The sequence below is a fragment of the Heterocephalus glaber genome, unplaced genomic scaffold (genome assembly GCF_053883595.1).
Source record: "Heterocephalus glaber isolate CG9 unplaced genomic scaffold, H.glaber_assembly_v1.0 deba00001608, whole genome shotgun sequence".
NCBI lineage: Eukaryota > Metazoa > Chordata > Mammalia > Rodentia > Bathyergidae > Heterocephalus > Heterocephalus glaber.
In genome coordinates, this window is record NW_028258379.1 from 10,425,450 (window position 1) to 10,452,305 (window position 26,856).

Consider the following 26,856-nt stretch of genomic DNA (forward strand, 5'->3'; position numbering starts at 1 on the left):
TGATTACTATCCTTATTCCACAGATGGGGAAACTGAGGCTGAGAGATTCTGTGACAAGGTCACAGTAGGGGAAACATTTGAATCCAGGCATTCTGACTCTACATTCTCAGCTACATGAATGTATATACATTGACACACACAAAATTTTATGGACTGTTTGAGTCACTCACAGATAACCCCAGACCTCTCTGTGAAGCACCCTTTGAGCTTCAAAGTCTCAAGTTGGAATCTCATTTTGAGCTGGGGGCAGAATGTGCTACATCCACAATTATCTGAGAGAAGGGGATGAGGACCAATGGCTAGGTCTGTCCTTGGTCTTGCCTAATGATTGTTGAAGACCCATAGCTGCTTCTCTGACTGAGAGAATTCTGCTGCTGTTTGCAGTTGGCTCCCTAGAAGGGACATGGGTCTGCATCAGGGATTCAGATGCAGATTAAAATCATGTCTGGTTAATGTCTGGCAGAGTCTCAGGGGCATCCTTTATTAGGATTGTGGATGGCAGGCTCCCTTATCTGTGCACACAAAGCCTTATTAATAGAAAAGAGAGTGTGTGGAATTTTTAAAAAAGAGGTAATTTTATTTGGATTACCTGTTAAAAACTAGAATATATGAACAACTGACAAATGAAATCAAATAAGGTAACTAAAATATAGATCCACATTGTAATGTATCATCTATCCAGGTTCTTCCCTAAAGGCATTTAGAAAATAATTCTTCAAGTCTTGATCTGTGATTGTTTTTAGTTTTTATTTCATTTTATTATTATTATTATTTTTTGTATATTCTTTTATTGGTACATTTTAGATATACAATATAATGACATTCATCATTGGAAATTTGCACCTTTACATACTCTCTCGGTTCTTATTTTTTCCCCCTTCCCCTGCCCTCCCTTCAACCCCTCCACCCCTTGCTATTTACAAAGACTTTGTTTCCATTTTTTCATTTTATCATATTAATTCCATTTCCTATTTTCCTTTCCTCTACCCCTCCCACTTCCCCTTCCCCTTTGCCCCTTTTCTTCCTATTTCACATTATCTGTTATTCCTTTTAGTCCTTACTTACACTTTCAGTTTCTCACACTAGAGAAACTATTCGGTATTTACACATTGTTTTTAGTTTTTAAAGATATTAGCTTCTACTCTTCCGAAATCTCTTTGAACTTGAGTGGGTGGCAGGGCTAATTAGCAACTGTAGCCTGTTCTCTGCTTCCCATCAGTGTCAGGGACAGCAACAGAATGCAGGCTCTCTGGTCACAGGTGTGTCAGATGAGCCTTGATTAATCAAGCCATTTTTGAGATTCATTGCTGTGGAGTCAGATCCTTAGTGGCTCCTCCAGCCTCTGGCAAATTAGCAGGCTGGCTCCTCCTGCTGCATTCCTTCTCTAGGCAGTGTATTTCTGCCTTTAAGACATGTTCGCACGCATGCACGTGCACACACACACACATACACCCACACCGCCTTCGTTAGTTGAACTTGTTCTGAGTCCAGGTGGCAAAGGCAGAGCCTGACTTGGGTGTAGCAGCTCTGTGTCAACAGCTGCCTTGCTGGTGGAGCCTCTGAGGCCAGGGTGGGGCAGAGCTGGGCGGTCTTGGAAAGCTCCATCGTGCCCAGCCAATGTCCAGGTGAGCCTGAGCTGGCTCCTGGCTCTGTCACAAGCATCTGGCTCCTGGACGGGATGCTGATGGCAGCTAGCTACAGGCCTTGGCCTTTCTCCAGAAGGAGTGAAAAACCATTTCTGTGCTTGGCTCCTCCTGGAGACAAGGATTCAGTTGCTAGAATTCTTTCAACTTTGTATGGAATTGTTTTTTCTTTACCAAAATGCTTGCTTTTAATTAACTTATGGCCAGAGTTTTCACTTACTAAAGTCCTTGTTTTTTATTTATTTGTCATAGGTTTCTGCCCCGTGCTGGCTTTAGGATTCTTACGTCTGGATTTTAAATTTTGTCTTTTTAATAAAACTTGTACGGATAAAAGATGTGCCATGGCAGGATAGCACCAAAGAGCAGCTCAGTGTTTGTTGTGGCCTCCGTGGGACATGGAATGTTCCTTCCTCTGGTGATCCTTAGCACCCTGCTTGGAGACGGACTTGCTTCAGGTAAGTCCCAACCTGCCTTCTCTGTGTGGGAGGGAAAGGACTTCATATCATTGTTTCCTCCTGGAGCCTGGAGTAAGGGGCTCACTCTCCACCAGGTAGCTGCTGGAAGAGCAGAAGGAGTATGGGGTGGGTGTGTGTGCTGTCCTATGTGACAGTCAGTAGTATACAATAGTCTTTCTGGCAGCAGAGGCAAGTGTTGGAACCTGCTGGTGGTAACATTATCTCTCCTTCCCAGGCATCATCATCACCAGGTAGGACAGAGGCGTAGAATCCAGGCATAAGCCAGGGAAGAAGGTAGCTGTGGATTTAGACTGCCTGTTTGCAGAGCGCATTCCTATGCTGGCTCTGTGACCTTGAGCTAGTTGCTTTGTTGCTGTGAGCCTTAAGCCTCAGTTGCAGAGTGGGATAATAATAGTCCCCACCTCATAGGGTGGTTGTAAAGATTGCCAGGATAATACAGTAAGCACTAGATGGTTTACTGTTTTTGGTTTGTCTCTTGTCTTTTTATTCTTTTTCTCAGAGTGAGTACATAGTTGAGGTATTTGTAATTTACCTGGTGACTACAGGCATGATCTTGAACAAGCTACTTAACCAGTCTGTGCCATAGTTTCTCTGACTATAAAATGGAAGGCATTGATCTGGATAATCTTTAAGGCCATTCACTTCTAGCTTCTTCAGTCTATACTTTCATGATTCTAAAGACTTTTTTTTTCCCCTGAGGTACTGGAGATTGAACCCAGGGCCTTCTCACTGAGCTACATTTTTTATTTTGAGACAGGATCTCATTAAATTGCTAAATGCTCAGGCTGGGATCCTCCTGCCTCAGCCTCCAAGAGTGTTGGGATTACCAGTGTGTGTCACTACATTGGGTGAATGATTCTTAGGACTTTCGGGTTGAAGGTGGTGATCTGGAGGATCCCTAACGGGCTGGAAATGTATCCATGAGCCATTTTGATTTTGTGTGGTCCTTGATGCCTTCAACACTACTCTGAAGACCCTCCTAAGTTTCTTCTTAGACCTGGCATCCTTGTCAGGAAGGGCATATTTGGGTGTTTCCATTAGGCCTTTGGGCAGTGTGCTAGTGCGCACCTCTGTATCTGTGAGTGCTAGTATCACTGAGCCTGATAGTAATGGTTCCCCTCCCAGACTTCATTAAAAGATAGATGTAGCTATTTCCTTGGGCAGTGTTCCCTGGGGGGGATCTCAGTGCTAGACTCTGAGAGGGGACTTGGTGGTGGTAGTGGGGAGTGGTGGGTTGTGACTGTAGAGTCCCCATGGCTCAGTCCTGTCTGTTTTAGTGACTTTTATCAGCTTCTACCACCTACACATGCAACATTGCCCAACACACGCAAGTAATAGTACAAGCTTATCTAATTTTATCTTTTTCATCTGAATTGGTGGGAGAAATGATTTGTCGATTTTTTTTTTAATGTTGCTGTTCCATCACAGCCTTCCCCATCGTATACATACCTCTTTTCTGCTGCCTCTCCATCCACCCTATTCTGACAATAAACCCAAACTTCGCCTCACTAGCGTGAGGAACTCCAGGACAACCCCCCAGGGTCATGGTGGTTGAGACCCCACAGTGGAGGCATCCTGGATATGCTGAAGTTTCAAGAGACAAAAAAGAACAGATTACACCAATGTGCAACAAAATGAAGCGGCGCACATGCTTATCGGGTCTCTCTAATGCCAGAGGAGACCTCTAGAACTGACAGTTACAAAACCATGAGTGTCAAGACTGTCTTGCTCACCACTGTACCTAGCTCTGGGATAGAAGTTGGCGAATTATGGCCCGCAGACCAAACCCTGCCTGCCATCTGCTTTTGTATGGCTTTTGTGCTAAACATTTATAATTTTAGCCGGATAAAAAAATATCAGAGGAATAATATTTCATGACACGTAGAAATTATATGAAATTCAAAGGTAAAGTTTGATTAGAACACAGCAATGCTCATTCTGCTGTTTGGCTACTTTTGTGATACAGTGCAGTGGCAAAGTTGAGTGGGTGTGACAAAGAATGTGTGTCCTGCAAACCCTAAAATATTTAAGCTTTCAAATGTTTAGCTTTTTACAGGAGGTTTGTCCCTCCTCCCCCAGCCCCAAACAAATGGTGCTCCTTAGGTGTGTGCAAGAATGGAACAACTATCCAAGTAGGAAGGAAGAGCTTGTCAGAGCCAGGTTAGACTTCAGAGGTCATACACTTGCCCAGGATCTTGCAGCTAATAGTAGGGCTGGGACCAGAAGCCAGCCTGGTTCTGGCACACTGCTGTGACCTGCCTCATGCAGGTTATTGTAGGAAAGCTGCCCTGGCATGTTAGGCAGCATTATTAGTGGTGGAAGATCAGAAGTCTTTAGCCTTGTTAGCTTCATTAAGCCATCCACCTACCCCCACCCTCCTTTTTGTTGGCTCCATGCTTTCCTCCTTTCATTCCCCACCCTATTTTCCATCTCCCACACCGTCCCAACTTTCCACCCAAGGTCTGAAATCAATTATGAGATTCCAGACTGGCTGGATAAAGGGATTATTATTCCCCAATATGGAAAAATGTGTCTCTTTGTAGTGTGGGCTGAGATTAGGATGGGAAAGTGGCTCTGTTGCCCCCCCCCCACAAAGAATCCTCCTTCCCCTGCCATCCCAACCCCCCACAAGTCTTTTCTTCTCCCCCTAAAACGTGTACTGGCAGGGAGCAGAGTGTAGGCAGGAAGAGGGGTTTCACCATTACTTATATCCAGTGCACCAAATTATTGCCAGTGTTTTTCCCTCTCACTGGAGTGGCTTCTGGGGGAGGGAGGTGCCCATTCCTTGGCCCCAAACCCACAGCACACCTGTTTGTCTGTGTCCTCCATGAGCAGCATACCACACAAACTTGCCAGGAAACCTAGACTCTCAGATGCTCTGAAGCCAAGTGAAGATAGTTCTTTTGTAGAAAGGCCCCTTCCTCCCTTTCCTACATTTCTTACCAGTTCCTCTAGTTGCTCTTTAACACCCATCCCAGAGACTTTTGTTTTGTTCTTTGAGTCAGGGTCCCAATGTGTAATGTAGGCTGGCTGGACCTCACAGTGATCCTCCTGCCTCAGCCTCCTGAGTGCTGGGGTTACAGATTTGTGCCACACCTGGCCACAGACATTTTTAAATGGGGTACTTGTAAACTACACAGCCTTGTTAGCCAGTGGGCTCTGGTAGACCCTAGATATGCTTGTGTGTCATATGCATTTGTGACTGTGAGAATCTTACTGGGCCATAGATAAATGGACTTCCTTGGGAGGCAGTTTGCAGGCATAGTCTGTGGGAATAAATACCACAGTCATGCTCCAGTCTTGTTCACATTCTCAGGTTGAGTAGGAAAGAATCTTGTATGAAGAAACACTTGATAGTTGGGATACAGTTCCCATACTCGTTTCTTTTTATCTTTTTATCTTCTTTTATTTGAAGTTACAGCAGAGGAGGTTAAGGCATTAACCAAGGGTCCAGCTTTCCTGTGCCTTTCCTTTAAATGGGGAGAATTACTGAAACGATTTCTTTTTAGGAGTGGCAAAAGGAAGCATATCTTATTCTTTACACCTTGTCACACCATGCTGTGGGAAGAACAGAATTAAAAATAAATATCTGCACATGCTACTGAACTTGCCTTTCTCGGAGAGAGATTAGGGTCCCAGGTGTGTAGCAGCCTCTCTCAGGTCTCAGCTCCTTTTCTCTGCCTGTGATCTTAAGAAACCTGCTGACTGACCTTAGGTAAATCACTTGACCTCTTCATGTCCTTTATAAAACAGAACAATCATCCTGAAGAATGTTAGGTTGGTGGTGTGTGTAGACTAATAAAAATGATTGGAGGGCACTTGGCATATAAAACGTGTGATGGCTGTGTGATGTAATTCACAAACAACAACTACTGCATGATACCTCCTGTGGAGTGTGACTCAACAGTACAGATGACATCCTTCACTATCATAAAAACAGAACATCTTCAGCATAGTCCCTGCTTGGGTTTGGGAGCGTTTAGAGACAGTCTTCCTATGATGCAGAGTGAATGAAGGATACACTGGCTGCTGACCTCAGTTTGACCAGTGAGGAAGGGTTGATTACTTTAGGAATCCCTTTTGCCTTCCAGAATGCTCGTGTTACATAGTGTGATGATTTCAACCCAGCTGCTTGCTGACTCGCATAAAAAGTTTTTGCTTTGCGCTCTCTGTCTTTCCTGAATGTGTTTACTGAACAAACTCAGTATTTTCTTTGTTTGTAATTTCTTTCCCCTTAAATGTTGCCATGACACTTGAGGCCATGTTAAACATCACTGCCACCTAGAGCAATTTTTAAATATCAGGGAAAGCTGCCATCTATATTTCTACACAACAGAACCAGAAAGCTGGGCACTTAAGTTTTCATTAAGATAGAAAATGCAGGTTTCCTGGGTGATGATGTAGCTTTGACCCTTAGCATTGCCATGGCAGAGAGATGTTGGCAGGCAGCCCTGGCTCACCTCACCATTTCTAAAGGGACCCAGCATCAGATAAAATAAACTGAGCTAAGGGGAGAAGACAGGAAACTGACACAGAAGAAGCATCATTTGTGTGTCATGTGCTCTACTGTTGCTATAAATAAAGCTACCATAACACATAGGCTAGGTGGTTGTGAAACCATTTTATAAGAGAAACTGAGTTAAAGAGATGCTAGTTTACTCGGAGACATGATTGTAAGTGGTGGAGTTGGCTGGGATTTAAGTCCAGTGTGTCTGACTCTACTGCCCATGGTCTTTGCTGAAACCATACTACCTGTTCTGAGAGGCAGGCATCCTTTAGATTCATTTCTTGTGTTTCTTAATTGAAGTGCTCAGAACAGGCTTCAATTCTAACAGAAGTAAAAAGGCCCTGTCCATGTTCTGTCCCTGTGGATAGAAAGGTTACAGGAGTCATTTCTGGGTTACCATGTTTCCCCCTGTGGTTGTTTCTGTTATTATTCACAATGGCCCTTGGTTGTTTGGTTACATTTTGGGTACAAGGTTTGCCAAGGCAGTTCTATTCTTGGAAAGGAACAATAGGGAGCATAGCAAAGTGTTTGCTAAATGAGGATGTAGTTCCCAAAACATCCACAGAACATCTTCCTGTCAGCTGCAAACTATGCTTAGGAAAGTGATGTAATCTCTCTGTGGGGTAATTACCTGTGACTATAAAAAGAGTTGGGAATTGTGGTAGGAGGCTGGACAGGTCATTATAAGCCTTGTTGAATCCTGGTGTCACAAAAAGACATTGAAAAATTACCCTCTACAGACTAATTGATATGCATGTTTAGAACATTATAAGCACATGGTATTATTCTTGCACTGTAACTTTTGAACAAAAGAGACTTGAAATTTATCAGACTACATGTTTATCTGAGTCTTGATTGGGTTAAACCCCTCAACAAACACAGGTTCTACTTGCTGAGTAGTAGTGTCCTGCTATCCTGGCCTAACTTGCCAGCTTGGGGGTTATTCTTACCGGCTCAACTCTTTCAACAAAAGGGAGTCACAGGGTGTTAATAAAAATGTTAGAGTGGTAATAAGGGTCTTTAATGAGTCTGATGAGGTTACCAGATGAACTTTGTTTATTGCCTCTTACCCCCAGGGGACTCCACTCTTCTATGTCACTCTTCAGTGTGAACCTGCAAGAGGGTAGGAGCAGTCTTTCCGTTTCAGGTGGCCTGTGCTGGTTTGGTTGGCTGCCAGACTTGTACCCAGATCAGAAGTGACCTTGGTCTTCCTTCAGCTTTGGAGCCTAGAGGAACAGCAGCATTTAGCCTTTCCATGATGTGTAGTGAACGAAGGATGCTGCACTCATCAACCTCACCTTAAGCCAGTTAACACATGGAAATCTGAATTCATTGAATGATCAGGATGAGGTTATAACTTTTCTTTTTAGAAAAAAGATTGGCCTTAGAATTTCTTCATTAGCTGTCTCTTCTCTAGTGGAGAGAGATTCAATTCATATATTCCTTCAAATAGCAAATACCACCTGCAGCTCTCATGGAGCCACTGAGATCATTCATGTATCTTAGTATTATGTCTAGCTGTCATTATGTTTTACCTCTCCAACTTGTTTTTGAGAGAAGCATCACATAGTCTGTTTAAAAGCATAGACTCCAGAGCCAATTGCTTGGGCTTGAGTACTACCTCTATTCCTTGCTCCTTATTACATTGTTATGTTGGATAATTTTCCTGACCTCACTGTATTTCCCCTGAATGGCATGTAATAGTGCCTACTTCATAAGATTGTTATGAGAACTAACTAATACAGCATATGCAAGGGACTTGGAACATTACCTGACACATATAGAAGTAATTCCATATTGGAAGATCAGATTCTAGCACCAGTAGATACCATTCTGCACTTCTGGTTTTGTGATGCCACAGCTAATTCATTCCAAAAGATGAAGGTGCATAGAGGATGCTCCTTGTTCCTTTTGTATGCCTTGGATTCTATTCAACTCAGTACAATACTGTAGTTTGGCCCCTGATAATTCATGTACTTTCCCTAAGTCTCTGAATTCTCAAATACGACATTTAGGTATTGTATACCTAAACACAAGTAGAAAAGAGTAGGTAGTACCTCTGAGATGTTGCTGCTTAGAAGTCAGCTAGATGATCTCACACCAAGGCTATCTCATTGAGATTACAGAGTTGCTGTTAGGAACATTTGGGAGTCACTTTTTTGAAACCTTATGTACTAAATTTGAGATTGCCAAGGATCTTTTTTTTTTTTAAAGACACTTTATTTCATCAGCACAGTGATATGACTGAAAGATTACATTTCAGAGGATTCCAAAACACATCTGGGAGGATGAATACAGCATTGGAATTAAATTTTTTTTTGGTACCGGGGATCGAACTCGGGTCCGATGGAATTAAATTTTTTTAAAAAACTCTATGTTCTCTCCACTTGATTGACTCTCTCCCCTCCCCTTTGCTTAGCTGTATTCATTGGCATCTCCAGAGATGTAGATTTTTCCCTTGCTTAACTTCTTTGACTTGTTAGCTTTGCTAGTAGCCAAATCTCTTTTAAAGTACAAATGTTTAATCATTCATAATTCTAGGCAGCAGTACAGGAAAGATAAACAGATTCTCTTCACGATTTATTCTTTGCAGTTTTTTTTCTCCCTATTAAATTCACAGAAGTATTTTTGGTATTGCAGACCCCATGGGGGGGTACAGAATGGGTTTCAGGAAGTTACAGCCAAGTACAAGCAGGGCTATTAAATAGTTGTGCTGTAGTCTTTGCTATTCTGAGTAACGAGACTATGAAATACAAAGGGCCAAATCGTTCTTCACATGTCGTAGATACATGTTTCCTTGGGAGAGGACAGGACCCATGTTACTGGCTTGAGTTCTTACTGTTCAGCCTTGTTGGGTCTGGAATGGCGGAAGGCCAAGAGAATGTCATAGAGACTGTTGCAAATCATTTGGTGCTTGAGTGGGCATAAGAGCAGCTTGTCAGTGTTTCCTGAGCATGGCACAGAGAAATTTGGGGACAGATGGATAAAAGCAGTTGATCTTCCCAGTTAATATCACTGCTTTGGAGTCTGGATTGCAAAGAACTCAGTGACGTGTTGAGCCAGTGCACTCCCCACTAAAACTCCTTGATGACCATTTTGCAAAGACTTGCTGATTCATGGTTTATGGAGTTAGTAGGAGACTTCAGGAGGCTGGGTGGCTCTCTGGTTTATGTCCATCACACAGGAGGCCCTTTAGGTCTCTGAGCCTTGATCGATGTCTTCTGTTCATGTATCTCTCAACCTCAGTTCTCGGTTCTTGATCTTTACTCTTGGTTCTGTGTGTGTTTTTCCATGTGTCCATTAAAGGTAGGGGCAGAGTTGAGAGTGTTGCTCCTTTGTTGTAATCAGGGCCATAATTGTCCTAGGTGGACCAGCAAGCAGTGCACCACAGGGGATGTTACTGCGTGAAAGGATTATGTAGAATTATGGCGTGTCCTCTGTGTGAGAATACATGGGACCAAGGTGGGGGCCCTGTGAGCAGTTGCCATCTGGGGATCTCCCTGCTGATTTGTGATTGTTGAGGAGCATGTGAAAATGTCTTCAGGTGCAGGGATACAAGTGATAGGGCTCTTCTGCAGGAAAATGAGAGGATCCAGGTAGGCTACCAGAGCTCCTTTCAGAGCCTGTGTGAGGATCTTGGCATGAGGACCCAGCATCAGTTCCCTTGCTGATAAGAAAGAAAAGGTAAGCCTGCATTGCTCTTGGGGAGTGAAGATAAGTAGAAGAGAGTGTAGGTCAAAACCATGCTGGTGCCAAACATATCCTGACATTGGAGAGGGACTGGGGGAGGTACAGCCTGGGTGAGTTTGGCTTCACTTCCTTACCCGCTTACCTTTATAGCCACAATCTCCTTTTCCTCTGACCCTTTGACCTCTATGTCTAAAGGTCAAGGTTAATAGGAGTCCTTGTTTCCCTTTCCTTGAACATTAGCACCTTTAAGCCCATTCTTGTCCTATTTATCCTAGTCTTCCTGTAGCTAGAACCTGCCTTGGCTTACTCCCCACCCTCAATACTTCTTTTTATCCTTCAGTTGCCCTTCTGTGAAACACCACCTGTTCCTTTACCCTACAGTTAATAGGGACCAAGGAAGGAGAGTAGGCTTTGTATGTACTTTGTGAATGGAATTAACAGAAACTCCTACTCCCACTTTTTTTCTCTTGGGAGAATGTCGGAGAAACTTTCCTAGGAGCAGGATTCTAATGCCTAGGATCTCAACTCTCATTGATTTGAAGGAACTGTACAGCTTGCTAAGAGTTCTAAGAATTTCAGCTTTGGGAAACCTGAACCTTTTGTTCTGTGGATTGTGATACGTACCTGACAGACTTGCTTCAAACCCTACCAGGGTTCCTGTGAGACCTATTGGGTTTGATATTTTCACAATCAGTATCATGTCCTTTAGCAAGAAAATGTTGACATAAAGTGGTCAGAGAGGACAGCAGGGGGTAAGTAATGATATGAAGGATTTGGGAGGACATCGGTACTGGACTGGCTCTTGATGGAAGTTTTCACAGGTATTTGTTCCTCCCAGTCAGTCTGAGAGAGAAGGGCTCACCCTTTTTTGTGGGCAGCCACGGATAGTGCTCTGTCCTTGGAAGAGGACACAACTTCTGGGTTAACACTCTTTTTGCTCCACAAGTACTTTGGGAGTTCCTGAAGGGTGCCAGGGCCATGCCACTGCTGAAACTATAGCAGTTCCACATACTTGTCCTATGATCAGAGAAGTCTTTGCCCTGTTCTGGAGTATACATAGGAGGGGCTCCTGACTTAGGTTGGGATGGTCATGGAAGGCTGTTCTACTTTCTATGAGGAAGGAAAGTCTACATGGAAACCTGAAAACATGCAGAACTTAGTGGACAGAGGAGGCAAAGTGGCATAGGAAGGTTAGGAATGCAGTTTCTTGGGCTAGCCTGGCAAGTTCTGTCAAGAACATGTATAATTTTGAGCAAGTTTCCCAAAACTCGATATATGGGTATATGATATAGGGATGATACAGGACCTCCAAATAATCCAGATAATGTAAGGGAAATCGAGTTCATGTTCTCTAAAATTGAAGAATGAGTTCTAGGAACAGTGGGGGATAAGAATAAGAAGAATTTATTGAGGGAAAGACAGCTCCTGCCTAAGTGGACAGGAGGGGACATCCGGAAAGTGCATTGTCTGCTGACCCCGCTTCTCAAGGGTGTTCTGAGCAAAGCCATGAGGTAGGGGGGATTCAAGGTGGGACAAAACTTTAGTTAACTAATAAGATTGAAAGTGTAAGGGCCGGGGATTTAGCTCAGTGGTTCCAACGCCTCCCTTGCAAGCACAAGGTCCTGAGTTCGATCCCCAGTACCAAAAAAAAAAAAAAGATTAAAAGTATAGTTGCCTAGGTAATATTAATCCCATGGGAAATCACAAGGTGGGCATGAGGTAGGACAAAACTAGGGTCAACCAATAAGATTACAACAAGTATAGTCACTTAGGTAATGTTGATTAAATGAGGATCAAATGGAGGAAGCAAGTCACATAGCAAGCATACATGAGTAGCAAGCGTACATGGAAGGAATAAGGATTTCTGGGAAGGAATGGGGTAGGAAGGTTTTGGTCCCCATCGAAGGTGATTGATACCTGTTTATAGAGTATCAGTCACTGCTGTTTATCCCTAGGAAAAGTATGTGAGTGTAGTAGTTCCTCTTTTCTGAATCCTGGCCTTCAGTAAATGCGCCTCAATTGTCTTCTGTATTGACTTCCTTGAGGGGCCAGTCCTGTCTCACTGCCTATAGTATATCTAATTAACTTAGCTATCTACAGTACTCCATCTGTATATCTATAACATTGGGGCAGTAACACATGCAGCACATAGGGTTGTGGTGAAGTTTAAGTGTTAATCAGGTTGTTGGCACTCTTATTTTGTTGCATTCCACTGTGGCAGGCAACAGCTGGCATGGAGAGGGGGAGATGAAAGTTAGTGCAATGCTGCTCTGTCACTTAGGTACCTTCTTCCCTTGGAACGTGCCATGCTATTTCCATTGAAACTTTGGTAATCCAGTGTACTCTATCCCCTGAACTGATTTGCTCCTTGCCCTGGTGAAGGATGAGTTGTCTCCTCCACTTTGGTGGAATATGTTCAGAAGCTGGAGTTTGCGGAAAGTAAAATGAAGTTTAGCTTAGCCTAAGAATTCAGGGATGCAGGCTGATAATCATCAAACGCAGAGTTTGGAGAAGCACCCAGAGAGGCAGGGTGCTGCTGGTGGAGACAGCATCCCTTTCTAGCTGAGTTGTCCAGAGTTGAGGAAGAGGAGGAGAACACGCTCTGCTGAAGTGTCTGCAGGATGAAAGGGTATAAGAAAAAACAAACACTAATTAATGGTTAATGGGTCAGAGAGTTGAATAAATCTAAGTAGGGAAGTCAAGAGGGTTGGAAGAGGATGTTAATTTGGAGGAGAATGAGGATGAGAAGGACGGCAGGCTCCTGTTTGCCCATGGGACAGGAAATGGAGGGGTTGGGGCAAGCCATCAGAGTCCATGGCTCAGCACCTCACCTGGTCCCTTCTTGCCTCAGCCCAGCCAGCCTGTGGGAGCAATGTCTTGACAAGAGCTTCTTACTTCCCTGGTGTTCTGTGCTGGGTCCCAAGGGTCTTAGCTGGGGGTGTGAACTCCATGGGGAGGCTGGAGGATGTGGGAGGTTCTTGACTGGGGAAGGAAGAAGAGTGAAGGAGCAGCAGGCAGTGGGGCCATGTGACTGTGTGCCAGGATTCATGATCTTGGGTTAGCTGGGGTAATTGGAGAAGTTGGAGTGGAGACTGATTTGATGTGTTCTGGGCTGGAAAGAACTGTTAGGACTTCCAGCAGAGACGGACCTCAGATTTCTTTAGAGTGGCTTTTCAGCAAAGTAACCTATTCTTTGTTCTATTGTGCTCTGTATCTTGTTAGGTAGTTTAGACTTTGAAGTTCAGCTGGTCCCCTCTTCCTGGCATTCAGAAAATCTGTTGCTAGTAATGGCACTCTGGCTTTTCGGGAATAGCCAAGATTGTGAATAATAGGATTAAATGAGATTATATATGAAACAGTGCTGGTTAAGCAATAAAATGTATTCCAAAGGAAGGGATAACTATAACGCCATGTTTTTTTTTTCAGTCAGTATGTCTTTTCTAAATTACTCAAAGCACTTAGCACCAGTTGGCACTTACTAAGTGGTTAGTCTGCCATCCATCCTTGATAGAAGGTTGGCATTTAGTTAGCCCCCTGTTTATACAAAATTAAACTAAATGTCCCAACAGAGCCCAAGTCTTGGGTGACTTTGCAGCCCAGATCTATGGAGTCCGTATCTATAGGTTGAACTTCCAATATGTGATGATTTCTAATTCCTGGGAGGAAGGAAGGTAAGAGGAAAAAGAGATCATTACAAGGAAGTTGTTTTCATGGAAAACTGGTCAAGCCAGACAAGGGTGTCACAGTCAGAATGACCTGGAGGTTTCACATCCATTTTCCTCTGAGAAACCACAGAGTTCCCTTTGAAATGAGAAGTGTTAGGGGCTGGAAAAGTGGAAGGTGAAGAATAATGGGGCAAAGAACAGGGAAGCGGTAAGGGTGCTGACAGAATTCTTAACTCTATTAGGCTGTACTCGGTAGTCCTTGAGATGCCAGATTCTGGACCACAGTGGCAGCTCTCTGGCATACATCAGTGGAAACCCTCTCTCCCCTCTGATGTGCCCCAAGAGGGGTCAGGGAACCCATGGCAGACTCTGGGGGGGGGGTTACTACAGAACCGAGTGTCTGGCCCAGTTTTGCTCCAGAACAAGTATTTAGTTCTGTTCAGATGATGGGATTTGGGAAGTTTGCCCATATGCCAACCTTCCAGTCATAGAGAGGCCTAGGCCTGTCAGCACACCTGTGACCTTTCTGGAGTGGTCTCACCAGCCTAGAGCTGGTGTGGAAAATCCTGTTTTGTTCTCATAACCACGAGTGACTCCTGTCTCTGTAGCATAGTATGCAAGGACCACAGCAGCCTAAAGAAGATAAAAGATAGACCTGCCAGGCCCTCTGGTCATCAGAACATTTCTCCAAGCCCAAACGTTCTAGATTCTTTCAAAGCTCAGAGGGCATCCTTTAATCATCATCTTGTGTATTTTGAATGAAGTCTTGAACCCTGGAACCAGGAGAAAGCTATGCTGAGAAAGGAAGCTGATCCTTCCTCCAGAGGCAGTTATGTAGTCCCCCAGGTTTGAAATCCTAGAGGTCATTCAGGTGTTCCATTAAGAGGCCAGTTGGTGAGGGACCCAACAAGCTGGACCCTATAGGTTATTTGCACCATGGCTCTTAGATTCAAGTGTGCATCAGAATCCCTCAGAAGGCTTGTTAGACACAGATTGTCATCCCTACTCCCCCCAGGTTCTGATGTGGTAGGTCTTGAATGAGGTTTGAAAATTTACGTTTCTACCAAGTTCTTCTATCAAGAACTTGGTAGAAATGTAGCAGTAGCTACTGCTGGTCTGAGAACCACCGATTTATAGTTTATACAAACCTATCTGACACTTTTCAGAGCACATTTTAGTAAGACAGAGACAGAACAGTGGAGAGATCTTGAATCACTGGAGAGAGTTGGTTCAGAAATAGGATGCTAGGCAGGTGTGGTGGTGCACACCTGTGATTCCAGGACTCTTGGGAGTCTAAGGTAGGAGAATTGCAGGTTTGAGTACAACATGGGCAACTTAGCAAAACCCTGTCTAAAAATAGAACGGACTGGGAATAAAAGTTAGTGCAAAGCCCTTGGACCAACCTAGTTTTAAAACTGGGAAAAGGCTAAATGATTAAGGCAGGACCTGGCAGCTCTATCCCTTATCTTCTTGAGGCTGGCAGTCTGTCCCACAGAGAGAGTAGTGAGCTCCCAGGGTGGTTACCTTGGGCATTTCCTTTCCCCATTGTACTTTCTTAGGCAACAGGGACCTGAGAAAGCCTGTGTTTTAGGGAGTCTTTCCTTGGCTTAGGTTCTGCTTACGTCTAAGCTGGAATCCTGGGGATCAGCCCAGCACCTTCCCTGGTGAATACCTCATTTTGCTTGAGGGTGATGATACCTTGGGTTCTTTAATGCTAAGACCACTCCCTCCCCCAGGGTCAAGAACTTCTGGTTGCTTGTTACTTGCTTTAAATTTTTTTTGTGTGAAAACTTCTCTTGATCAGCAGTACCAAATCAGAATCCCATCCAAAGACTTACTTGCCAAGAATGAAAACTAGTTGTGCTGTTTCTCTTAACACCTGCCTCCAGAGAGAAATGACTTCACGTGCTTTGTCACATCCCTGTCCCTTTACTCAAGATCTTCACACTCCACTTGCAAGGCTTCCCAGGCTGTCTGATTGATCCTAATTTCTAGGGAGCCTGGGCTTGTTATTTGTCATTCTCCACTGCTTGGCATAGTGCTTGGTTCATAGCAGACTTAGGTAATGTTGGATTGATAGAATAGGGGATTATATCCAAGTACCTCCTTTTCTTTCCTGCAGTTTCTCCCTTTCTAACTTGGTATAGTTGCCTTCTTCTGCCCTCCTCCCTTTCGTCTTTCCCCATTTCCCTCCTCTGTGTTTAACTCCACAAAACTGGCCAAACTGGCCATGTGTAGAGTGTGTTAGGGTTTGGGGCACACACAAAGTGGTCACCAGAGGCACTGCATAAGCCACCTGTGTGAGGAGTCCCTCCAGGCTCTCAGACTTCTTCCTCCCGTCTGTCTTCTTCGTCCTAAGTAGCTATGAGTTACAGAATGTTATATCCTAGAGGAGTTTGCTGTTTTGCAGGTTGAGTTTAACCCTGTTTTCTGCCTTTATTTCTCACTGGAGCCTGACGTGTTTGTATTGGCAAGCTAAAGAACTCTTGGGTTGGGGAGAATTAGCACAGTCTGCCTCAGAACCAGTCTTTCCAACCTGTGTCTGAAGGGAGAAAAGGAAGACTTCTCAGAATTGTCACTTACTAGCCTCTGTGATTCAGATGGGGCACTTTCAAAGGCAGCTCAGGCACTGACTGGCCTACAGGGAAACAGGGAAAGGCTGAAGTTGATTTAATTCATTTTTCATAAAATCGCCAGTCTTTTGATGATTTCATTAATTTCCTCCCTTCTGAACACTCTCCTGTTAGCAATAATTGGAAATCCCTACTGTTTTTAATTTCCTCTACCACCCTGCTTTAATGTTAGACAGCTGGATACTATTCTTTGCTCTTTCCTTTACTGGAAGAATGGTTTGAACTTGATTTTAATGACTGGCTTTGGCAGTATTTCCAGAAGCTGAAACTGTTGCTGGAAACTTGCTCCTGTAAGACTACTTAGTTCTTGGTGTGCAGGTGGTGAAGGGTCCCCACGAGAATGCTTTCTTGTTCCAGACATTGTATCTGCAAGCTTTTCACCACTCATTTTTATCACTTAACATTTGTAGGTCTCCTGGAGTGTACCTGGGACCTCTTCCTGATCTGGGTAGTAGTACAGAGGCCTAAACAGGTGAGATTGCAGCAGAGTGGTGGCTACAAAGAGACCTTGGGACCTATAGTCTCCAGGGCAGTTTTTCTCTGCTTGTTTTCAGAAGCTGCAACTCCTGTTTCTTGTAATTTTCCTTTCTTGGCACCACAGAGAATAAAAAATAAGAACTGGCTTTGAGGGCCAGAGAAATAATGTGTAGTCATAGCTATCCACTGTTGACAGTTGAAAAGATATGGAACATTTTGTTGTGTATTTCATCATATTGTTGTCCTCACAATATACCTATCACAGCCCACAAAGGACAAAGCTGAGGTTTGAACCCAGGTCCTCCCATTGCAAATCAAATACTACATTGTTTTGTCTGTTTTTAACTTTGGCTTCCCATGCCCTCATCTTTTAACATTCAGCCACTTGAATGTTAGAACCCCTTACATATGCACTGGGTTCTCTGCCAGGAAGGAGGGCCTTATAGTCTTAATTGGAAGAAAGAAAGCACAGAGTACGTCTTAGTTCCCCTTGAGTAATACAGATACTATATAACTTCCATCTAGGAAGCCTTCCAGAAGAGCTCAGACCTAACTGGGCCTGATGGGAAGACAGGATCCAAACTAAGGAAAAACTGGGAAGAAGAGTTTTGTGTAGTATTTGATTGACATCCTGAGACTCTGGAATACAGAAAAGGTGCTGAGGCTTTATTCTTTCATCAGAATTACAAAATCAACATACTTTGGGATGGTGCCTCTCTGGCTTTACTGTGGTTTTAGAATCAGATTCCCTACTCCAACCCCATAAAGAATCGTTCAGTAGGTCAGGGGTATAGCCTAGCGATCTGCATTCTTTGAAAGTGTTTTTTAACAATGTGAAATAATCTCCCAGCTCCTTATTCCTCTCACTGAAGAGAAGAAACTAGGGATATAAATTACATGTATTTCTGGGCCAGGGATTTAGCTCAGTGGTTCTGCCACCTGCCTCGTAAGCCAAGGACCTGAGTTCGATCCCCGGTACCAAAAAAATAAATAAATAAATTACATGTATTTCTTTCAGAGGCAGAAACTGTTCAGTCTGCTGCCCCCGTCATTCTATGGCAGGTGATAAGGGTGGATCCCACTGAGAAACTGTACCCCAAAGGCATTCTGGTGCCTTCGGTGTTGCAGGAAGCACTAGGGATCTAAGATCTGGATTTTGACATCATAGAAATCCCACTCCTGAGGCCTAATTGGGTTTAGGTTGAAACTGACGAGGAATAGCAGGAGTGGGGAAGGAAGGATGTGTTAACTTAAATGACAGTGGCTAGGTCATTCTGGCTGGCAACTTCACTTCAAGGCAGATGGTGGCCCATTGAGACCGAATACTTTTAAACAAAGCTCTGGCCTGTTGAGAGTACTCAGGTTAACTCTGTTAAAAAAGTGTTTCTACAGATCCTGTTTGGTGGTGTAGGTTTCAGATGAGGGTGTTTTAGAGAGGGTGCAATATCACATAATGGATAGGTAGAAACAGTACTGCCATAGGATTTAGTAGTGTCAATGAATCTTACTATTGCTCTCTGTATTTTGGGACCAAATGGGACTTAGGATGGTAGTAAAGATTAGGAAACAGTTACCAAGTTACCAAATACCTGGTCAAGAAGTGATGATATGCTTTAGTTTGGGGGCATTGTAAAATACTGCAGATGAAAAGAACATTTAAATATGTATTATGTTCCAGGTAATAGCCACTTGAAATCTGTTACCTCATTTTCAGCTTTTCAATGAAAATTTATAAACATTTAAAAAATACAAAGACTAGAGCCAGGCGCAGTGGGGTGTGACTCTAGTTGACGCTGAGGTACTTAAGCCTCAGGTTGCTTAGGTCCAGGAGTTGAAATCCAGCATAGCAAGACCCTGGCTCAAAACAACAAAAAAAAGAGACTAATATATGACACCTGGGCACTTGCTCACCCAGATTTAATATTTTGCCATATTTGCTTCAGATCTTTTGCTCCATAGATAAGTAGGATCCTAAGTTGACATGTGACTTCCAGCAAATTTTTTTGTTTCGTTTCATTTTGTTTTTGGTACCAGGGATCAAACTTGGTCCTTGCGCTTGTGCAGCAGGCCGCGAAACCACTGAGCTAAATCCCCGGCCCTTCCAGCAAATTTTTTATGCTTTTATATACTTACACATATATTTCTAAGCAATACAATAATATGGATGTGCAGAGTGATAAAGAAAGTTACAAGAAAGTACAGAGCAAGAATTGTAAGAATAAGGTATGGAAGAAAATAACTTTTGAATTGAAGAAGGAAATTGTAGAAAAGCATGAGAGAGTGGTTTTCATATGACTGATCTTGCCTTGGAGTACAAGATGGTGGAGTTGACAACCTTGACTATGTTGAAGAATAAAGATGCCATTGAAAGAGCTGATGTGGCAAAAGAAATAACAATGTTAACTAAGCAGAGGACACAAGTGCTGGAAGAGGTGGAGAACTTTACTTAGTGTGGTTGAACAAAAAATAGCTGGCAGGTGATAGTGTCAGTGAAAAGGCTAGGAAATTGTACAGTGATTTACTGCAAGAAAACCCCTCTATAGAAGTGCAACAAGTAATGAATTTAAAGCTAGTAGAGGGTGGTTTGATATATTGTGCAAGAGAAGGGGTATCCACAATGTGATAAGACATGGTGAGGCTTCCTGTTCTGATAAGGCCACTAAGAAGCCTACAAGAAAGAACCCACAGAATTCCTGAAGGCTTAAGAAGGATGTGTCACTTAACAAGTGTTCAGTTGTGCTGAAACAGGGCTCTTCTGGAAGAAGATGCCGAACAGAACCTATATTTTGAAGGAGGAAAAGGCACTGCCAAGCCCATGAAGGACAGATTGACCTTTTGCTGTGTGCGAATGCAAGCACCAATCTGAAGATTAAGCCACTACTGGTGTACCATTCCCAGACCCCCTCGTGCATTCAAGGAACAGACTACCATGAACAAGGCCAGACTACCATGTGGAGTGCCAGTGCTGAAGCTTAGGTGACAAGGCAGTTGTTCGTAGAATGGCTGCACGAGGTGTTTGTGCCTGCCATTAAGAATTATCTTTCTGATAATCAACTACCTGAAAAGTGCCTTCTGATGGACAATGCCCTGACACATCGCCCAACCTTAGTGGATGATATGGATGCCGAGTATGACTTCATAAAGGTCAAGATCCTCTCCTCCAATACGATACCTCTTCTGCAGCCCATGGACCAGCAAGTGATCTGCAACTTCACGAAGCTGTACAGAAGGCACTCTTCACTAGATATTTTAATGTCACTAAAGAGACATCCTTGACTCTGAAAGAGTTCTGGAAGAAACATTTCAATGTCCTCCACTGTATCAACCTCATTGACAAAGCCTGGAAAGATGTCATGTACCAGACTTTAAACTCAGCCTGGAGGAAACTGTGGCCAGAATGTGTCACTGAACATGACTTTGAAGGGCCTGATCCATAGGTAGTGGAGGAGATTGTGCCCCTGGGCAGGAGTATGGGTCTAGACATTGATGGTGCAGAATTGAGGTGCTCGTTTGGGACCATATGGAGGAGCTGACAGTAGAAGAACTTGCTGAACTCCAGAGTGAGCCAGAAAAGGCACTTGTTGAAGAGCATTCCACTGAGGAACAGGAAGACAGGGAGGAGGTTAGGAGTGATATGATGAAATCCATTATGGAAAAATGGAATGAGTGCCAGGATTTCTTTGAGAAGCGTCACCCCAATGTAACTGTAAGGAACAGAGTGTTGAATCTGATGAACGATAACGTGGTCTCTCATTTCCAGAGGGTTTATGCAGCATCGGAAAAAACTAGTGACTTTAGACAGACTTTTTGACCCTGTAGCTAAGAGACAAACCCTGAAGGAGATCTCCCCAGTGTCCTTATGGAGGGAGACTCTCTCCAAACAGTAACCTCCTCTCCACCCACTTTCCTGTCCTCCATGCCAGAAGTTGCCTCAAGCTAGGTTAGTGTTCTCTCCCTTCATATTGTACTGTACTTTGTTTCATGTTTTTGTGATTGAAAAAAAATAAACATATGGTTCAGAATGGATTAACCTTATGTACATTGAACCTTATGAGGAAATTTGATTTCGGTTCATGACCAATTCGGTTTCACAACCAGAATCGTGGAACAAATTAAGTTTGTGAACTGAGATACCACTGTATAGGATATTTTGTGTGTTATAAAATGTAGTAAACATTCATAGTGTCCTTTATTAATTTTTTGTTGTTGTTGTTAAATTCTTTTATTGGTACATTTTAGGTACACAACACAATTACATTTCTCATTGGGAATTGTACCTTTACATAATGCATCTTGGTTCTTATTTTTTCCCCATTCCTAGCCCTCCCTTCACCCCCTCCACCCTTCCCTATTTACAAAGACTTTATTTCCATGTTTTCCATTTCTCAGCATTTTTCCTTTCCCTTCTTTCCTTTCCCCTGCCCCTATTAATAATTGTTTTTGAGATTTAGCCATGTTAATATGTTTAGTTTACAGTATAGCATTCTGTAGCAGTAATATATAACTATAATATCATGCTATAATTAATAACTAAGTTATATGCAATTAGAATTATACTGTATTAATAATAAAATAAATGTATAACTATTCTCTCTTTGGTGAGTCTGTAGGTGATTCCAGTTTTTCACCATTACAAACATTACAGGAACATTCTGTGCATGTTTCATAAGGATGTATACAGGACCTCCCTGACATATGCCCCTACCGGTGGAGTACTGGATTATTGGACATGTACAACTCCAACTTTATACATCTTGCCAAATAGTTCTCCAAAGTAGTTCTGCTGGTTTAGGGTACTACTAAGATATAATAAAAGTCTTAATTTTCCACATGCTTTGAAACAGCTAGTGTTGTTAGATTTTTACCAATCTGATGGACATGAAATGTAATCTCTAAGGGACTTTAATTTTGAATTTCCTTGGTTATCGTCTCCCATTTTGTAGATGATTTTAGCTTTTTCTGTGGCAGTTGTTCTCAATGGTTCCTGAGATCCTATCACAGGGAATTGATGAGGTCAAAATGGTTTTCATATTAACAGTAACATGTTTGCCATTTTGGTACTCATTCTTTCATGACTATGTTATGATCTCTCCAATGTTAATAGTAGTGAGTTTGTTATTTTTCAAATGAGTTTATAAATAAATATTTAAAACTTTTAGCTTTATTTCAAATAATTTATTTTTAAGAGATGTGGACTTACTATGTTGTCCAAGCTGATCTTAAACTCCTGAGCTCAAGTGATTTTCTTGTATTCGTCTCCACAGTAGCTGGGACTATAGGCACACTCCACTGTAGCTGGCTTTGGAGTATGTATGTGTATATGTGTATGTATATGTATATGTGTGTATGTGTGTATGTACACATGCATATGTGTATATATGTATATGTGTATACATATACTCATACATGCTTTGGCTGTGTCGGGAATTTTAATAATTCTTAATAATGCAAAAGGACCTGTTAACAAAGAGTTTGAAAATCCCTGCTACTTTATAGTGTTAATTTTATATATTTTTTCCTTTCTGGAGTGTGTGTGTATGTGTGTGTGTTGTTTAAAATGTTCTTCCCTCTCCAAATTTCATAAGACTGGCTCTTACATTTTCTTCTAGAAGTTTTGGAATGTGTTTTATGGTTGTCACCTACCATTTCCCAGACCCTTCAGCCAGTAGGAATGGTGTTTGTTTTTATTGTGTTGGTGATTGAGCCCAGGGCCTTGTACATGCTAGGCAAATGCTATACCACTGAGCTACATCCACAGCCCAGGAATTTAAAAAAAATTTTATGTCTTTTAACAAACCACTTATGGGCTGGGGATGTAGCTCAGTGGTACCGCACCTGCTTCACAAGCACAAGGTCCTGAGTTCAATCCCCAGTACCAAAAAAAACCACCCCCAAAACAACCCCAAAAACCCCCACTTACATGGCCTAAATGGAACATCTTCCATATCCTTATAAGAAAATAATTTTTAGTAGGGAGTGAGGGTAGGGTTAGCAGGACCCCATTTGTTCAAGACAGCCTCCTAGTGTTTTGGATTCGTTGATTTTGCATCTGTCCAGAGACCTAGAACCAACCAGCAACAGAGATTGTGGATGTAAATCCCTTTCCAAAGCCCCATTCTCCACTGCATGCTTGAGTTTCTGTAGAGGCTCTTATTCCTGGTGGTGTCTGTGCTGAGGTGAATCGGGTGGCACAGAAAGCCACAGCCAAGGGGATAAATGATGGCCCCTCTAAGCAAAACCACTGCTGATAACTGCAGTTTCATCATTTCTTTTACTGATGATCCTGTCTCCAGTATCTTCCCCATCTTTCTTTCTGCTGTCCACAAGTCTGTCTTCCACCATGTTGCCAGTGTAACTCAAATGCTACACTCCTATAATCCCAGCACTCTGGGAAGCTGAGGCAGAAGGAGCACAAGTTTGAAGGCAAGCCAGCCTAGGCAAGGGATGTAGCTTAGTGTGAAGGCTCTGGGTTCCCTCCCCAGAGCTGCAAAAAAAGAGAGTGCAAGGAAGGGCAGAGAGAGAGGCAGAGACAGGCAGGCACATGTACACGCACATGCGCGCGCACACACACAAATACACAAATACTCCTCACCTTAAGACTTAAGTAATGTCGTTACTCTGTAACAACATAACCCTCATCTATGCTGCTTCCCAGTCTTGTTCTTGGCATAGAATCAGTCCAGGCACCGCACTGTTCTCCTTGTCCACTGTGGCATGTGCCCTAGATCTTTACCCACGTTGTTCCCTACAACTTAAATATTGCTCCCCACTTGTCTGCTGGGGAGCCCCTTTTGTCTGTCAGACTCTACAACATTCAACAAGTCTGAGTTTTGAGAGGATGATTTGCTGTCTCCCTACTGACTCAGCTCTTCAATTAAAGTGAAGCCTTCAGGTTAATTTCTGCATCTTAGTTTTTACTTGTGGCTTTATTAGAGGAAGAAAACTGATATGTCTCCACCCCTTCCCTACAATTTCCTTTTCTATAAATTCTATTTACAGGGTCGTCCTCTGTCATTTTGTAGCCCATTTCTTTAGTGAGCTGCAAGAAAAGGGGATTTCTTTTTTGTGGTAAAGAAACTGATATAGACATCCCAATAAATTGTCTCCCAGCATACCTTACCTCCAGGGAGGGAATCCACTGATCAGACAGACACAGGGAAACAGTAGTCCCTCCCCTACCCCACCATCAGTTTACTTTTGATAATTTTGAAAAATAATAAATTGACATCGGTTCATGAGTTGGATATATGTGTTAATGCAACCTACAGAAAAGGCTTGCTCAGGGAAGGAATTCTGGATGGTGCTGTTTGCACCCTATACCCTTACCCAGCTTCCTGTCTTCCCTGCAGCTGCCTAAAAAGTAAAATTTATCAACCTTGGAAATCTGTTGGACATGCACATTAGGCAGATTAATTTTATTTTTTGAAAGAGCATTGTAACAGGAATCCATATGGATACAGAGAAAGAAGGCTTCTGCTTGAATAATCACAGGCTAAGTGGCTTAATAGGGAGACTAGTGGGTGGGCTGGGAAGACGTGACCCTGCAGGGGGAACTTAGTGGGAGACTCTGACGGTCTTCAGGTCATTGTTGTATCTGAAGAGTTGGCCTTCTTTGTTAGCTTACTTTTGGTCCTTTCATTAGTTCTTGAGAATATGCCCTTTGGTGGGGAAAGTAAGACAGTAAAAAGTGTGTGGTGGAGTATGGCTCATATTACTGTGATAAGGGAAAAGCTAGAATTTGTTTTGTTACATGCTGTCTTTTATTCCATGCAAACAGGCTAGGTGAATTCTCAAGTTTGAGAGAAGGGTTTAATGTCAAAGAACCCTCACAAATGCTGTGTTGCTGTGTTAAAATCTGTTAAATGTTAATCATTTTTTGCAGTGCTGGGGATTTAACCCAGGGCCTTGTGCTGTTAAATGTTACTGAAACATTAGGTCTCCATGTGGACATGGAGCTGAGAGGAGTTTCTTTTATGGATGATGCTTTTCTTCTTGCTGAAGAGTACTGCCAGAGTTGTAATGTTTGATTAGCAGTGATAAATTATATGGAGTTATTAGATAAGCCTTTCACATCAAGCAGAATGGTAGGGATTTTCTCCTTCTACACTATTTTGCAGGTGTCCTCTCTTAAAACCCAGGGACTATAGAGAAAATAAACCTTACAGTCAAAACAAGTGTTTGAAATACAAAATTAACCTTCCCCCTATTTTTTTTTTAAATGAGAGTGTGGCCATTGCAAAAGGGTTTTATGGCTGGGCCTGGTGGTGTGTGGTGCAAGCCTGTAATCCCAGCCCTCGGGAGGCTGAGGTAGGAGGATTGGCACAAGTTTGAGGCCAGCCTGGGCTACGTAGTTGAAGGCCAGCCTGAATTACAGAGCAAGACCCTGTCTCAGTGGCCCTGCCCCAAAGTTTCAGAAGTCTCTGTGCAATTCTTTTTAAATAGCAAGTGGCCTGGAGTATCTAAAATATGATTGTATTTGTACCCAACCTTTGGGATCACAGCAGTTGTTTAAGGCATATAAGAGAAAAGAGAAAGTAGGAGGCTAGACTCAAGGAGCACCTTGGACAGTATCGAATGCAGTGTTTAGTGGGTCCTGGAGTCTAGAAACTTTGCTGAGTTCCATATCTGGCCATAAGGAACTGCTGTCCCCCTTTCTGCTTCAGCCTCTTCTATTCCTACACAGCAGGCTTTTCCAAGGATGAAGGATGAAGGGCCTGAATATCAATTCCTTTATCCCTGCCCTGGCAGGAAAGTTGTTCTGTTTTGCACTTGGGGAATTTTTTCTTCCCTCTTATGGGAAGTTGCTTCATCATTTTCCCAAAATATATTGTACCTCTTGTTTAAACAGGGTTCCCTTCAAGAGCTCCAGAGCCTGCAGCGGGGGTGGGGGTGTTGTGAAATCCTTTGTTTGATGTTTGGATGCAAATTGAAATGGGAGCTGTCTGTAGGCAGAAATCTTGGAGTTTTCTAGAACTTGGTCAGCTGAGAGGTGTGGGGAGAGGAGACTCCCTGGGAAACAAGAGTTGGGGCCTTTTAAAGCGTTTTCCTTGTCCATGTTATGAGAGGTACCAGTCCTTCTGGACACATTCTCCGTCAGGTACTTATCCAGCTTCTTAAATGTGCTCAGGATGGCAAAGGTGGGCACTCTGCCCTTTTGAAGAACTTGTGGTACCATGGAGAGGCAGGTACCCACTCATCTTTAGGAAGGGGTGGAAATAGTGGTATGTTAACTGTGTGCTAGATTATATAGACCTGGACACTTTAGTTCAGAGAGGAAAGAAATTCCTGTAGAAGAGGATTGGCCTTGTATCTGGGGCCAGGTTTGAGTTGTTTGGGGAAAAAATGGTGGCTATTAAGAGAGAGAGTTAAGATCTAGAAGATTGCTAAGGCCATGATCACGGAGGAATAAGGAGAATAGGGGTAGCTTAGTGGAACTTCATGTTGGAGAAATGGAGCAAGCCAAAGTGTGGAGAGACTTGATATTCAGCAGAAACACTGGGATGCATAGAAAGAATTGACAGCTATTAGTAGATTCCAAAATGAAAGCATCGTGTGGAAAGATTATCCTGTGAGGGTAAACTGAAGTATGCCCCTAGGTGGGCAACAGAAGGGAGCCCCCACTTTATAGTTTGGCAGGAAATCATGCAGTTAGGCTCTGGGAAGGAGAAATGACCTGGTGGAAAGCCACTGCTTTTTTCTTTTGTCTTGGATAAGTGTGGTCTCCCAGTGAAGGTGGCAGCTTCAATGCCTCGACTGGCCAGCTGA

At 43.0% G+C, this 26,856-nt stretch overlaps 1 protein-coding gene across 7 annotated transcripts in view; it reads left to right on the forward strand.

Moving 5' to 3' along the window:
- Positions 1-26,856, forward strand: part of Susd6 (sushi domain containing 6) — a 95,840-nt gene that overhangs the window by 41,188 nt on the left and 27,796 nt on the right. For 5 of the 7 annotated variants that reach the window (XM_004837318.4, XM_021247218.2, XM_087195318.1 and 2 more), the window contains one exon: positions 1,896-2,098. In XM_004837318.4, the coding sequence (XP_004837375.1) occupies positions 1,978-2,098 (121 nt within the window). In that variant the 5' untranslated portion in view covers positions 1,896-1,977. Of the gene's footprint in view, positions 1-1,209; positions 1,626-1,649; positions 1,795-1,895; positions 2,099-26,856 lie in introns of those variants that run through there. The other 2 variants (XM_087195320.1, XM_087195319.1) reach the window with 2 other exon arrangements.